At 45.4% G+C, this 14,346-nt stretch overlaps 1 protein-coding gene across 1 annotated transcript in view; it reads left to right on the plus strand.

Annotated features, from left to right (window-relative positions):
- Positions 1-14,346, plus strand: part of LOC130835726 (ATP-binding cassette sub-family C member 4-like) — a 192,771-nt gene that overhangs the window by 28,603 nt on the left and 149,822 nt on the right. The window contains exons 7-10 of the mRNA XM_057707518.1: positions 79-204; positions 1,379-1,628; positions 10,789-10,890; positions 13,717-13,806. Of these exons, the coding sequence (XP_057563501.1) occupies positions 79-204; positions 1,379-1,628; positions 10,789-10,890; positions 13,717-13,806 (568 nt within the window). The remainder of the gene's footprint in view (positions 1-78; positions 205-1,378; positions 1,629-10,788; positions 10,891-13,716; positions 13,807-14,346) is intronic.

Here is a 14,346-nt window from a genome sequence, read left to right on the forward strand (position 1 = left end):
GGCTGGGCTGCTGATGTTCCTGATAAGGAAAGCTGGGCTGTGATCACCAGGGCTCATCTCTCACGTCTGTCCCCTTAGGGGTAAGACCGCAGCTTTCACAGACGACAGGATCAGGACCCTGAGCGAAGTTATAACTGGCATCAAAACAATAAAAATGTATGCTTGGGAAAAGTCTTTTGAAGACCTTATTACCAGCTTGAGAAGGTATGTTTTTATGTATATGAAACCATATTTTTGTACTTTTTTATTTCCTGTTTGTACTGAATGAATTTAGAAGTCTTACCAAGATTTCGCATTACAGTGAACTTAAATACTATCCACTCCACCCCCTGCATGTGGCAGGGAGTTTAGCTAGACTAGGGGAGTATGTAATTTTAACCTGCTTTTACCATTTACCATCTTGTTAAAGGAAAAAATATATGTACTGCTTATTTATACCAAAATGAAATTCCAAATATTTCCTAATACCACAAATCCCAAATAAACAGTGATTCTAAGAGGTAAGTATTTGAGACAATGACATTTGAACCAAAACTGTGATTTATGCTAAATAGCACAAATGGGGAGATTGTAAAGACCGGGTCTACCTGTATCAGGCCAAACGAATCAGTGTTATTCATACCACATACAGCTGTAAAAACACTGTTTTATTTGTTTTGTTTTTTTGCTTTGCTTTATGTTTGTAGATTTTTTTTCCACTCTCATTTAAATATCTGATGAGTGTTTATACTCTAGCACAGGGCACTTAGAATTCCCCGGGAGCTCCCTGTCACCTCTCACTTTGCCCCTTTGTGGGGGCCCCTCCCTCTGCTGGGAAGACACTCCCATCTTCCCTCTTCTCTGGCCTCCGCCAGGCCTGACTGACTCCCACTCATCTTCTCAGGTTCCACGTGTGTGTGACTTGCTCTGACTCCACTGCTCGGAGTCACACGCCTCTGCTCTGTGCTCCGCGGGGGCTGCGCTGGCTCCTCTGTCTAATGTCTTGGTGTCTCACAATTTTGGGGGTTGTTTAGTCTCTTCCCCCACAAGTTCATGAGCTCCTGAAGGGGATGGGCTGTCATCAGTCAGGAGCCCAGCACAGGACTTGTGGTTACAAATGCTGGTTGAATGAATGTTCAAATCCAGTCTGATTGACCCAGAATGTTTAAAAGTAGGACATTTAGCCTCCATTTAGTTGGAGAGTGAGGTGGTGATGCAGGGTGTGGTCCTTGTGTCGGGCAGACCCCCGGGTGTGCACTGTGTAGTGTCTCCATGATGTGAGGGATGGTTTATGTTAATCTGTGTCCACTCCCTAGAAAGGGGCCACTTGCACAGGGCACTTGAATTCATGTGTTGGATGTTGATGCTTTTAAAACCTGTTTCCCACTCTCTTTTCCAGTAAAGAAATTTCCAAGATTCTGAGAAGTTCCTACCTTAGAGGAGTGAGTTTGGCATCATTTTTCGCTGTAAGCAAAGTCATGGTCTTTGTCACCTTCATCACTAACTACCACCTGGATAACATGATCACAGCCAGCCAAGTGTTTGTGGTGGTGACGCTGTACGAGGCTGTGCGGTTGACGGGCACCCTCTACTTCCCCATGGCCGTGGAGAAGGTGTCAGAGGCAGTCGTCAGCATCCGAAGAATCAAGGTTTGGTGACAATTTTTGAAGTTGTAGGTGGATTTTACATAAAATGCCTCCTTTTATTTGGTGTCACTGTGTTCCTGTTATGTGAGGTTTAACTCTCTCAATGCCAAAGCTTATTGTCATTCCAAAATGTCTTACCTACCCCTCTCTCTTCTTAGGTAGAGTTCATTACGAATATGAGTTCCCTGCTCATTTATGGGCTGTGGTATAGATTAGCTGTGGCACAGGGTTCTTGATATAAAGTGATGACTACAGGGCGATTAAAATCACTGAAAGCAGAAGAAGCAAACAAATGTCATCTCCTGTGCTAACTTGAATGACTAGGTAGTGACTGTGTTGAGTCCTGGTGTGAATAGGATTCTTCTCTGGGCCGGGAGGGAAAGAAGTTGCTGAGAGGTCCCTGCTCCTTGGGCAGGAGAAGGGCCTCAGATTCACTTAGTTCTCTGTGTTTAAACCTGGGTTCTTTCCTCCATAGATGCTTTGCTTGTTGATGTCTGAGCAGGCCTTTTGCATCTGCCGTTTCCTCCCTGTCCTCTTTTCACTTACTGCTTAATCCTCTCTCTAGCTGCCTCTGCCTTTCAAATTTGGGATTCCCACCATACTCACGGCCTCCTTTTCCTAACTAACTGTCCCTAAATTGCCAGGGTCAAATAATTTATATCATCCAGATAAGGGCCTGGCACATAATAAATGCTTAGACATTTGCGTGTTTATGACTAGGTCTAAAATGAAAATAAATTGCCTCTGTGAGCTAGCCTGGGCATGAGCTTGAGTATCTGGACTTTATAAAATATCCAATTTGTTGTGTTCCTACTTTTCCACAGTGATGGGCAGCCAGTAATATATCTCTAGTGAAATTAGAAAGCTCTGGCTATGGAGATAGTTTATTTTTGTGTCTTGCCATAAAATCTGACATTTTTTTTGAATGAAGTTTGTATATTATAAAAAACTATTACCCATAAAACAAATCAGTCATACGAGGTCAGTTCTGGTCCCCTGAGTTTATCATTCTTTCCAACAAGGGCTTCTAGCCACACTGTTAAGAGATTGTCCAATAAAATTCTTTTTCGTAAAGTTCAATAAAATTCCCTTTTCATGGCATTCACATCTTGAAACAGGACACTGAGGAATAGCCTTGGACTGGAGGGATGTTCTAAGGTCACACGGTTACCTGTGCAGATGGAGGCTTCACACGTGTGTTGTGCTGCTGGGGTTTTGTTATTGCTGCTGCCGCGGCCGCTGTCTTCAGTCGCTGCTGCCAGGGCTCCCTGTGTGGTCCGGGCGCTCCTGAAGCCTTTCCACGTCATCTCATTTAATCCTGACAGCAATTGAGTGGGATAAGCACGAGTGTCCCCACTTTACAGATGAGGAGACAGGTTCCTGTAACAGGTGAAGTAGCTCACCCTTCCTCACACAGCTTGTACGGGATAGAACTAGGATTCTGCCCAGAGCCTGGTTTTTTAAACCATTGTTACACTGCCTTCTTAGTACCTTCTGGCATGTGGAATATCTCAAGTGTAGTTTTGATCATCTGGTCTTACTCTGAAGACCTTTAACAGGTCCCTGTTTCTGGCAGAATCAAAATTTAAAAATCTTGGCTCCACTGGCCACTCTATTTGTCTCCCAGCTCAGGACCCTCGACTCTGGCGGGGAAGGGAGGCTGTCTGTGACCTGCCACATTCATCCCTACTTTTGGTCTTTGCTCACTCTCTTCAGCCCCCTGGGCTGCCTTCTCTTCTGTCCTTGATTTAAGCAAATGCTGCTGAGCCTGTAGCAGCCCCATGACCCTCTCCCAGCACGTTCGTTCACGCTGATCTAGGGCTTCCGTTTCTGTGCTCGGCCAGTCCCGCACCGCCCAGCCTCCAGTCAAGTGGGGTGATCCTGACTCCCCAGGAGTATTCTAAGCCCCTTCACAGCAGACTCTATCTGGTAGTTCATTAGTGCCTGGCCCATGTTGAACACATCATGGGCATCAAATAAAGACTGGATGGACTGAAACAACAGTTAGAGGAAACGGCTGGGACCCCACAGAGGCCCAGGGTGGCCCAGTCTGCACTGGAAGCTGGAGAAATAGTGCAATGTGAAAGGAGGGAGCAGATTGGAGTTAGTTCCTTCCTGGAAAGTCGGAGCTTGGGGAGGGGCGGGGTCTCACCCCAGGGGAGCTGGATCTTATCCAGAGTGGGAATAGGTCTGAATCTTCCTCTTGTTCTGTGTGTCCATCAGTGTATCTCAGACCAGCCTGACTGGACTTGGTGGACCTGCTCTCTAAAGAGAGGAGCTGTTCCTGCACAGCCTGGTGTTCATGTAGACCCTGCTGGCCTGGCTCCTGGGCTGGGCTCTTGGGCCTTGTGGATAATTAGAAACACTCAATCATACTTTGTTAAACTTATTCTGACTGTCTTGCTGGCTGTCATGAAACAAAATATCAATACTATGAGGCTTTGTGGTAAAATACATCTCTAGTGGAAAGTTGCTGTGTGACAAAGGGAGGTCACCTAGTCGGAAGGTGGTCTTGAGACAGAGTTCCCTCCTCTTTGGAGTTGGTCAGTCTTTTTTCTCTGAAGGCCTGTGACTAATTGCATGAGGCCCACCCACATGATGGAGGGTAATCTGCTTTACTCAGAGTTTACTGATTTAAATGTTGATCTCATCTGAAAATACTTTCACTGCAATAGGTGTTTGAGCAAGTGTCTGCGAACTGTGGCTTAGCCAAGTTGACATAAAATTAACTGTCACACCCTCTTGACACCTCTAACTCTGAGCTCCTGGATGTGACTTTGTCCTCACTGGCCGAGAATGAGAGTGGTGAGAAGAGCTGGTGTTAGCGTGGCAGACTGCTTCCTGGTGGGTGGACGTATCGGTGAAATATCTTTTTTTCTTTTAGATCATAGACCCTTCTTCAGCCCATATAGTTGCTACAGCGTCTAGTTCATGAGAATCACCTGGTGTGTTTATTAAAACTAAATGATCACACCTTGGAGTTTCTGATTCACTAGGTCGCCCAAGGTATCTATGTCTTTAGTAAGTGTCCCTGTGTACCTGAAAATAAGTCACATTTTGGAGACATTGCCCAAGTTTAGAAAAAGGCAAACAAACCCAACATGTACTTTAGCAAATATTAAAGATGATAGGATCTTGTTAAGACTAAGAAAAAAAAAAAAACTTTCTTGGTTTATGCTAGACTTTTGGGGGTCAAATTTCAATTTATTCTTCCAATCACTTGCTCCACAAATAACTGAGGACCTACCTGACGCCTGGCTCAGGCTCAATGCGTGTGTACAAAGGCAGGGAAGCAAATGCAGAGAAGTCCTTCCTGCCTGGAGTTTATGCTTCATCAAGTGGGGGGTTAACAAGGAATCAAACAGTGAAACTCACTGTGGATGCGCTTGTGTGTCATCAGTCCTTGGAAGGAAAAATCTGAGGTGGCATGAGGTGCTTTAGCAGAGTTGCTGGTATAATTTTGATGTCCATGCTTCCTGGGAAGGCTGAGGAAATTACCTGCAGAATGACCTGTGTGGGGGTAGGGGAGGTGGGAGGCTGATGTTTCGCATTTTCCTGAGGATGATGACCTGACAAAGGCTTTCAGTGCACAAAAAGGGGATCCATGCATTTGAGGAACCAAACATGTCCGAGGCTACAGAGTAGAGACTCTGGAGGCCTGAGCAGTGGACTACACAGGATCTTCCAGGTAACATCAAGGTTTCTAGTCTCAGAGCTCACCCTGTCTGCAGCCTGGGGAACAGGTCAGGGAGGTGGGGTGGGGACCCAGAGTAGAGACAGGGAGACATGTCAGGAGGCTAACGCAGTACGTGGTGCAGGGATGAGATGATGTGGTTTGGTTTAGGGTGAAATAGAGAGACTTGGCCAGATTTGAGAGCCACTCAGGGCACATCTTGAGTTGGGTATGGAGGGAGCGGACAGATCTTGGGCTTCTTTGGGCTTTGGGGCTACAAAATCTCCTGGATTAACTCAAATAAGGAATACTAGAAGAGGACCAGATCTGGGGAGGCAAAATGCACAAACTTAGCTTTGGATTCTGAGAGCTTTGGGGATGCAAAATCTCCTGGATTAACTAAAATAAGGAATACTAGAATAGGACCAGATCTGGGGAGGCAAAATGCACAAACTTAGCTTTGGATTCTGAGAGCCTTTTGAACTACCCATATTTGCTGTAAGACCCATCTCACTGACCAGCCATTGGCCTGACTCAGCCTCCTTTCCTGTTATCTAACAGGTAACAGGCAATGATTGGATGTCTAATTTCCTTCCTTTCCCTGCCTCTCACTTAGATGTGTTAGTGCCCAATTAGAAGGTGAAAATAGCAGCATTCGTGGAAGAGAAGATCAACTGAGTTTCCTGACCAGGTGGTCAGAACTGGGCGAGACTTGACCACAGACGGGCTGGAGGTGTGATGAGCACGTAGAGTTGAGCACACAGTGTGGCGTTGAGCCCTGCTGCCCCACTGCCTTCTGCAGCCTGGCACTCAGGAGAGTGGATGGGCCATCTTCCAGGAATTGCACTGAGGTCATGTCTGGGAGCCCTAGGAAGGAAACTCACCATCCCTGCCCACCTTGGAGGGGGTGCGATGGTCTGTACCCACGGACAGACCCACAAGTGGGTGTCATAATTCTGTGTCTTCTTGTTTACATGTGCTTTTCAATTTCCTTTTTTCATATACAGAATATGAGGATTTATTATGAACTTATAGGCCCAAGAAGTCCCTTTAGTTTTCTCTTAGTAAGGAAAGGGGACTGAAGGTCTTGGCCTTGGATGACTCCAATATGATTGTAAATATCTTAACTTCAAAGCACTGAAAGGCTTCAGTGACTTTTACATCCGGTAAAATGTGTCTTTGAGGTTATACTGTTCACAAAGCTGCTTAGGTTTTCCCCACCAGCCACTGGAAAGTCAGTCTTTTTGTCTGCAGTTCTGACATTGATACTTTCCTGCATGATCTTTTCTGGGTCTGCACGTCATGGCTCTAATGGCCATTTAATTTCAGCTTTTTCATCAGCCTGAGTCCTAGAGAAACTCTGGCCAGAACTTCTGGCACTGTTACAAGCTGGTCATGTGTTGAATGGAGTCTCATTTAACCCCTGGAAGATTGTGACATTTTTCCCCATCCAGACCTCTTTGTAGACAAGTGCTCAATAGATTTACTTCCTCACTTAGGGTATACTTCTTCTTTTCTTTGTTTCTTTTTCTTTTTGAAAGTGGGGAATTTCTGTTCTACTCTGCACACACTGACTATTGAGGTTTTTGTCTTGGTAACATGCTTAAGCTAAAATTGGAATTTTTGTCTAGACAAGATCTATAACATACATGTATAACCTTTTGCTTGTTGTTATGTTAGCTCAGAGTATGTAAAGCTGTAGCCATGCAGTCAGTGGTTGGACTGATTGGAACCAGCCCTACAGTCTGTTCCTTCCTTTAGCTGATGCCCATGATGTGCCAACTCTGTGCAAGGCTTGGTCTTAGTTGGCGCTGGGACTGTGTAAGTGCGTGAACTGGTTCCAGGGGGAGTAGCATTTGAGATGGGCTTGGAAGGATGGGTGGACTTAGTACTCAGGGCATCCAGGCAGAGGCCACTTGGGGAGTGTGGACTCAGGTGCTGATGGGTCACTGGAGGGTGTTAAGCATAGTGGACATTCTCAGAGGTGTTGTAAAGAGATCAGGAGGGATTGGTGGTGGTGTAGGTTCGGTAGTATTGTGGAGGGTTGGGGAAGGAACCAGAAAAGAAAAGTATCAGTATTTGAAATGATTCATAGTGAGATTGTGAAATTATGTTGTTCCAAGAGGAAAGGAGAATTGGGAGAGAGGTGAGCTGTGGCAGAACAGGCGAGAGCTAGTACCTGGGTGATGATGGGAGAGGCCGTGCGGAGAGAGAACTCAGGCTCCAGTGGTTGACAGCCTGCAGAAGAGTCCTCAGACCACTGTCCGTCCATCCTGCCTCCTGTGGATTTGGGCTCTGGGTGGGAGGAGTAGCCGTGGCCAGTGTTTAGGTTCTTAGTGAGCCTGGTTGAAAGCAGGAGGGAACGAGAGGATCTCTTCCGCCAGCTGGTCTTTGAGAGAAGTACAAGGATCCTGTCTTGGTTTTCCTGCACAGAAACAGGTTTTCATGTTGAGTTTTTACCAATTGTTATTTTGAAGTGGAAGGTTGCAATCACATTTGTGACTTGGGAGCACGATAGAGAAGGATGTGAAGGACTTGAAGGGTGTTTATGATGTTTAGGATAGTAGGTTAGTATTCATGTGTTGTTTGTTTTCTCAAACATCCTCAGATGCTTGTTTCTGTTGCCTCCTGTGCTGGTTAGGATTTGGTTTGCCTGTGGGTCCTGGAGTTACCCGCGTTATAGCTGCTTACCCAGATAGTTTGTTTTTCTCTCCTGCAAGCATCCTTGTAAGGCTCTGTTTAAGTTTCCTGGAGCTGCTGTAACAAAGCACAAACCAAGTGCTTAAAACCACCGATATTTATTGTTTTTCAGTCCTGGAGGCTAGAAGTATGACATCAGCAGGGTCATGATCCGTCTGAATCCTGAAAGTGGGAAACCTTCCTCGCCTCTATTAGCTTCCGGTGGTTGCAGGCAAACCTTGTCTTCCTTGGCTTGTAACTGCCGTCACTCCAGCCTCTGTCTCCATCATCAGGTGGCTGTTTTCTGTGTGTCTGTCTCTGCATCTCTTCTTATAAGGGCAGCAATCATGTTGGATTCAAGGCCCACCCTACTCCCCTGTGATCTCACCTTAATTCATTACATCTGTAACAACCCTGTTTCCAGATAAAGTCATATTTAGAGGTAACGGGTTAGGACTTTAGCATATCTTTTTGTGGGGATACATTTCTCCCCATAACAAGCTCCATGGCTAGTATGATCCTCATGGTGTTAGGAACCCAGACTCTTTCTTGTCACTCCCCTGCATGTGGCCTTGACCCAGCTGGCAGCCTCCAAGTCCCAGGCCGTGGGATGGATGAAGGTCCTGGACGTTGTCAGTTTCCACTGGCCTGGATCTAGTCATGTGGCTGCTCCTATCTGTTTGGGAGGCTGGAGAGAGAGGGCCTCCTTCCAGGCTGCCACGTGCTGTCTAAAGTCCAAGGTTTGTGACCACAGAAGAATGAGAGCAGTTTTTGAGGACAGCCAGCGGTCTCTGCCACACGTTCACAGTTCTTTGAGGCGGGGTGGGCAGTGGGGGTGGTCTCAGTTGTTTACTCAATATCTGCACCACTGTAGCTTTTCTCATTGAATTATGTCTAGGATTTGCAAGGCAAGAGGGCATTTTCCTGTATATGATTATGTTAGCTTTGTAGTGGTTCACAGGACTTGGTTTATTCAGCTAAATTCCATTGAATAGCTGCTAAGGGGTGTGGAAAACAGCAAGAAGTGGGAGATGCCACCATTCCTGCTGTCGAGGAGAGAGCATGTTGACTAAGAAGAGACAGTCATTGTGAAAAGATGCTTGTAAAAGATTTTTCAAGAGATAGAAACTGAATAAGAGCATGTTATTTTTAGAACAATGACACGTGATAGTTATGACGAGCGGTGGTATGGGTTTAACAGGCGTGAGGAGGAAAGCAGAGTGTACTTGCGTGTGCAGGTAAAGGTCCCGACCCAGAACAGGTGGAGCCGGGGTTTTGTTCAGAGTCTCTGTCGTTGGTCTTGTGTCCCAGCCTATCCTGTGCCCCCGATTCCTGCAGGCCTGGGAACGGCCTTCCTCCCTGTGTTCCTAGCAGTGTCGCGTGGTGCTTGGCACCTGGTGGGATTCAGTAAATATTTATGGAATCATTTCCTACCAGCTCCCCTGTTTGTTGTTAGTAACACAAAAGTAAAACAATAAAATTGTCAAGGTTTTTAAAGTGTTGGAGTTTGGAGCCATAATTTCTCCTTAAGGACGAACCATGCACTTACTGAGAAAGTTACAACCTTCTTCATGGCCAGGAACTCTTTATTTTATATATTTATATGTTTACATTTAAAATACTTATATATGCTTTATACCTAAATATATTTTATCTATGTAGACACACATATGTATGTATATAAAATACTCTGTATGTGCATACTATATATGCGGGAGGGTCAAAAATGATCCACACGCCAATTATTTTAAAACTTCTTATCAGAAGAAGAAGTAATGCAGAGAATGGACTGGAGAACTCAAGGTTTGGGGGGGGCGGGCGGTGAAGGGGAAGCTGAGAAGTGAGAGAGTAGCATAGACATATATATACTACCAACTGTAAAATAGCCAGTGGGAAGTTGCTGTATAACAAAAGGATTTCAACTCGAGGATGGATGATGCCTTAGAGGACTGGGACGGGGAGGGTGGGGGGGAGTCGAGGGAGGGAGGGAATATGGGGATATGTGTATAAAAACAGATGATTGAACTTGGTGTACCCCCCAAAAAATAATAAATAAATAAATAAAATGAAAAAAGAAAAAAAAAAAAAGAAGTAAGGCCACACTGTCTTATAGTGCTTTTTGTTGAAGGCTACGGTCTCCCCAGTCACGGCTGTGCAGGTGTGAGTGTTTTACATCAGTTCATTTGTAACCATGGCATAAGCAAAAATGGATGTCCCGCTTGTGATTTGCACGAAAGAAGGTCAGTGTGCAGTGATTTGTTTTTTGTGATCTGAGGGTGTACCTGGAGCCATTATCTATCGAAGACTTTGTGTGCAGGATGGAGAAAGTGTTTTGTTGTGAAGAAGTGTGTATGAATGGATGGAGAAGTTCAAGCAAGGTTGCACATCAAGAAGGAGCAAGAAGTGCACAGTGGAGCATTTGTGGCTTGCAGCTCAGCCTAAAATGTTTTTTAATGAGGGAATAGGAAAGCTTGTTGACAGATCAACAAAGGGTATGGAAAAGCAAGATTATATAGAAAAATGATGTCTTTGTCTTTTCTAAAAGTTAATTAAAATACATTTTACAGAGTGCGGACAATTTTTGACCTACTCTCATGCTATTTATATGATCGCATATACTATATGTTGTAATAATAGTATTTTTCTGTGTATTATTTAGGACATTTTCATGTGAACCAACAGTTTAAGTACAGTTGGCAAAATGCTATGTGGGCTGTATAAAATTTTTTTATTCCAAATTCCAGGAAGCAATTATTTTTGTTTGTGCTTTGTTACTGCTGTTTAAACAATCTGTTTTTCCTTTTGCTATAGAACTTTCTATTACTTGATGAGATATCACAGCACAACCCTCAGCTGCCATCAACTGGTGAAACGATAGTGGACGTGCAAGATTTCACTGCTTTTTGGAATAAGGTAACAAGTTCTCCACTCCAAGATCTTGACTGCTAACAGACAACCGAAGACAGATTTGTTGGATAATTTTGAGATTTTTACACGTTATAAAATATGACTTGCTCATTTAAAGGAAGTGTGAAAGAATGCTGAAAGAATTTTTATAAAAATTCTCAGAATCAGGATTAAGGTTTGCAGCTAATGGGGATTAAGTATAAAATTAACATAAGACATTTGACATGTTGCTCTCTGTCTCATTTTCAAGAGAGTGTTCAAAGTGTTAGCACATTTTGAACTTAAAGAACATACATTTGTGATGTATGAATTTACAGAATTGGACAGACAGAATGCTGCACTATGGAAAGGGTTAACTAACAAATGCACAGCCAGTTGGTAAAGACAGGAGGCTTCGGGGAATCAGGGTACATTTTTTGCCTTGGTGTTCTCAGACCAAGTGGGAGTGAGGGCAGCTTCCTGCCATTGCTAGTCTCTGGGTTGTCTCAAGCATCACTATTCTGCGCTTTCTGCATCCCTGCCTCCCCCTGCTCCTTTCAGCATCTACGTGACTAATTCCCTGCATGGAATTCCCTCTCCCGTAGTGTGGATTCAGTTTTCCTATCTAATCCACACTTACTACATACGGAGTGGAGCCATGGGTATTCATACGGATCTGTGCTGAGGGGCAGGGTGGAGGCTCCCCCATCCTAAGCTTCTGGATGATTCTGGCTACCTCCGTGGCAGCCAGGGGCAGGGAGGAGGCAGCAGGAGGGCATAGGAAGCCCCAGTAACTTCCCGTTGACGGGCTGCACTGTGTGGCAAGCTGACAGGGAGAACTTGAGGTTTCCCAGTACTTGGTCTATTTATGACTTTCAGGCAGATGGAGTAAACAACAGGGTCTGCTCGCAAAAAGTCGTCAATATTGCACACTCAGTGCAGCCCCTTTACCGACAACTGAAACGCTCCCCCTGCCCCCTGCTTCCATGGTTCTCTGTGCACATCCTCCCATATCAGTGTGGATTAGTCAGGAAAACTGAACCCACACCACAGGAGAGGGAATTCCACGCAGGGAATTAGTTATGTAGATGATGAATGGAGGGCATGGAAGCAGAAAGGGCAGAATGGTGGTGCTTGAGAGAACCCAGAGGTCAGCGATGGCAGGAAGCTGCTCCCACCCCCAGGGCTGGAGGGACTCCGGGAGGCGGCGTCTCCACCAGAGGGTCCACTGTCTGGAGCAGAGCCCAGGAGCCCGACTGCTGTCAGAGTGGGGACCACAGAGCAAGTGTCCAGACTCTGTAGACTCCTCCTGCCTTTCACGCCTGTGACTCTGTGGTGCCACCTGCATCCTGTTCACCTGCTTCTGACTCAGTGCCTGCCGTCCCCACCAAGAAAACAATAGTATGTCCCCAAATATATAAAACCACATCCCTGTGGCTTTTGCGCATGGGAACTCACACAAGATGCCTGATCTAACCTGACAGTTTCTCCTACCTTTATACAGTAGATTTACCTCCAGCTGGGTATTTCTTATCATAACACACCTGAAGCATTTATAGAAAGCACCATTAAAATTCCATGATAAAGGCCGCTCTGTGTGAATGCTAACATATAGTTTGTACGACCCATTTCCCAATTTCTTCTGTACCACACTTTGCAGCATTTTAAAATGAGCTATTTTGTTCTTCCTTCAAGAACTTAACAACATGTTCTCAGACTTTTGTGCAACTTGCATTGTAGTACAGAACATGCTCTTCTGTTGTCCTGGCCTTGCCTATGGAAGGCTGTGCCCCATCCCGGGGTCGCTATTAATTAGGGGCTGTCAGGGTAGGTCGTGGGTGAGAGAGCCCTCAGGAGGGGGAGGGGCACAGACCCTGGGGGTTTTGGGGAGAAGCTGAATCTGAAGGAAGGGTGTGCTGGGTTGGGAGGCAGGAGATGGACATGAGCTCTGTGACCTGCTCCACTAGACAGCCAGGTGGGCGGGTGGGGGAAGGTCTCAGGGACCCAGGTCTCATCCATGAAATGATGGGACTTGGTCTCAATCTTTAAGCTTTAAAATGAATGGTCCTGTGGGAGCCTCTAGATCCACGGGGCAGGGATTTCGAACTGTGTCTGGCACAGAGTGGGGGCTCAGCTGATGACCTTTGTTCAATCAGTGTCCCTGGAGCCTGGGTAACCGGGAGGGAAGGGGACCCAGTACCAGGAGCTGACACGTGCTGCCCCCTTCTGGTCACCACAGAGCAGTGCCTGATCCTAAAGCCTGAACAAGGAAAATAATTAATTTACCAAGAGTGACTTTATCATATAAAGTGCCCCTTTGGTTGCTGAGCAATCCTGAGGTTCATTCTTATTCCAATGAAAATGGACAGATTAGCGGAGATTTCACATTATTAAAGAGCCAGGCATGCCAGGCACTTATGCTGCCACCTTGTGGAGATGAATGAGATAGTTAAAACCAAGGGTCATGATGCAAACTTATAAACGATTAAAACCCTCCCATACTGAATAGTTTATCAAATACATTATTTTAATAAGCTAGTGTGTCATTCAGTTTGAGTTTCAAGCAGGTGCCTTGTCTTCTACTCCTTAAATTCTGTGGGTGTCTAGAGCTGTGTTTTTATGGAAATCTGGTAAAAGAAGGAGGCTTTGTAAAGGCAACTAAAGCAGTTTCAATCCCCCAGAGAGATACAATTGGATGAAAACGCCTTCAGGACACAGTATCTTACAATAGGAAGGAGAAAAATGTGGATTATGTTAGCATATCAATGACTATTATGTTATTTTCTCTAATTTCTGAAGTAATGTGTGTTACTTTATTGAAATGGGTACATTTTTATAAACTTTAATTTGTAGGCATCAAATACCCCAACCCTACAAGGCCTTTCCTTTACTGTCAGACCCGGGGAACTGTTAGCTGTGATTGGACCTGTGGGAGCAGGAAAGGTAAGTTATGATGCCTTCTGGCAGCTGGATGCAACGCCACAGCCCCTGCTAAATTCTCAGAGTTGAGCCCAGATCTGCGTGTAGCACAGTTTGAATTGGGTGTTTCTAGAACAGCGTTTCTCTAAGTGTGTTCCATGGAAAATTCATTTTGCAAGAACGTTTTGTGGCCAAATAAACGTGAATAAACACACGTTGTGTTTTTCTACTTCGTGCTTCACGTTGCACAGTTGGGAACTGCTTGTCAGGAATTTGGACATCTCAGTGAAGGAAATGATTTATGTGACAGCTGTTCAGGGTGGACTGAAACAGTGGAGACTTCTTTTTGTTACAGTGGCCCCTCCAGGAAGTCTGGAGGTTGTAAAGGCTCTTCCAGGAAGCTTTGAGCATTTCCTCACGTGACTTGACTTGGTCCCATCAGTGCACGTGTAGTGAGTGTGCAGCCACGTGCTGGAGCTAAAGACACAGACGTGAGCAGGACCCCGACGCCCCTGCCTCCAGAGGCCACCAGGGTCCGGGGCGAGACAGATACGCAGGCAGGTT

The sequence above is a fragment of the Hippopotamus amphibius genome, chromosome 14, assembly GCF_030028045.1.
Source record: "Hippopotamus amphibius kiboko isolate mHipAmp2 chromosome 14, mHipAmp2.hap2, whole genome shotgun sequence".
Classification (NCBI taxonomy): Eukaryota; Metazoa; Chordata; class Mammalia; order Artiodactyla; family Hippopotamidae; genus Hippopotamus; species Hippopotamus amphibius.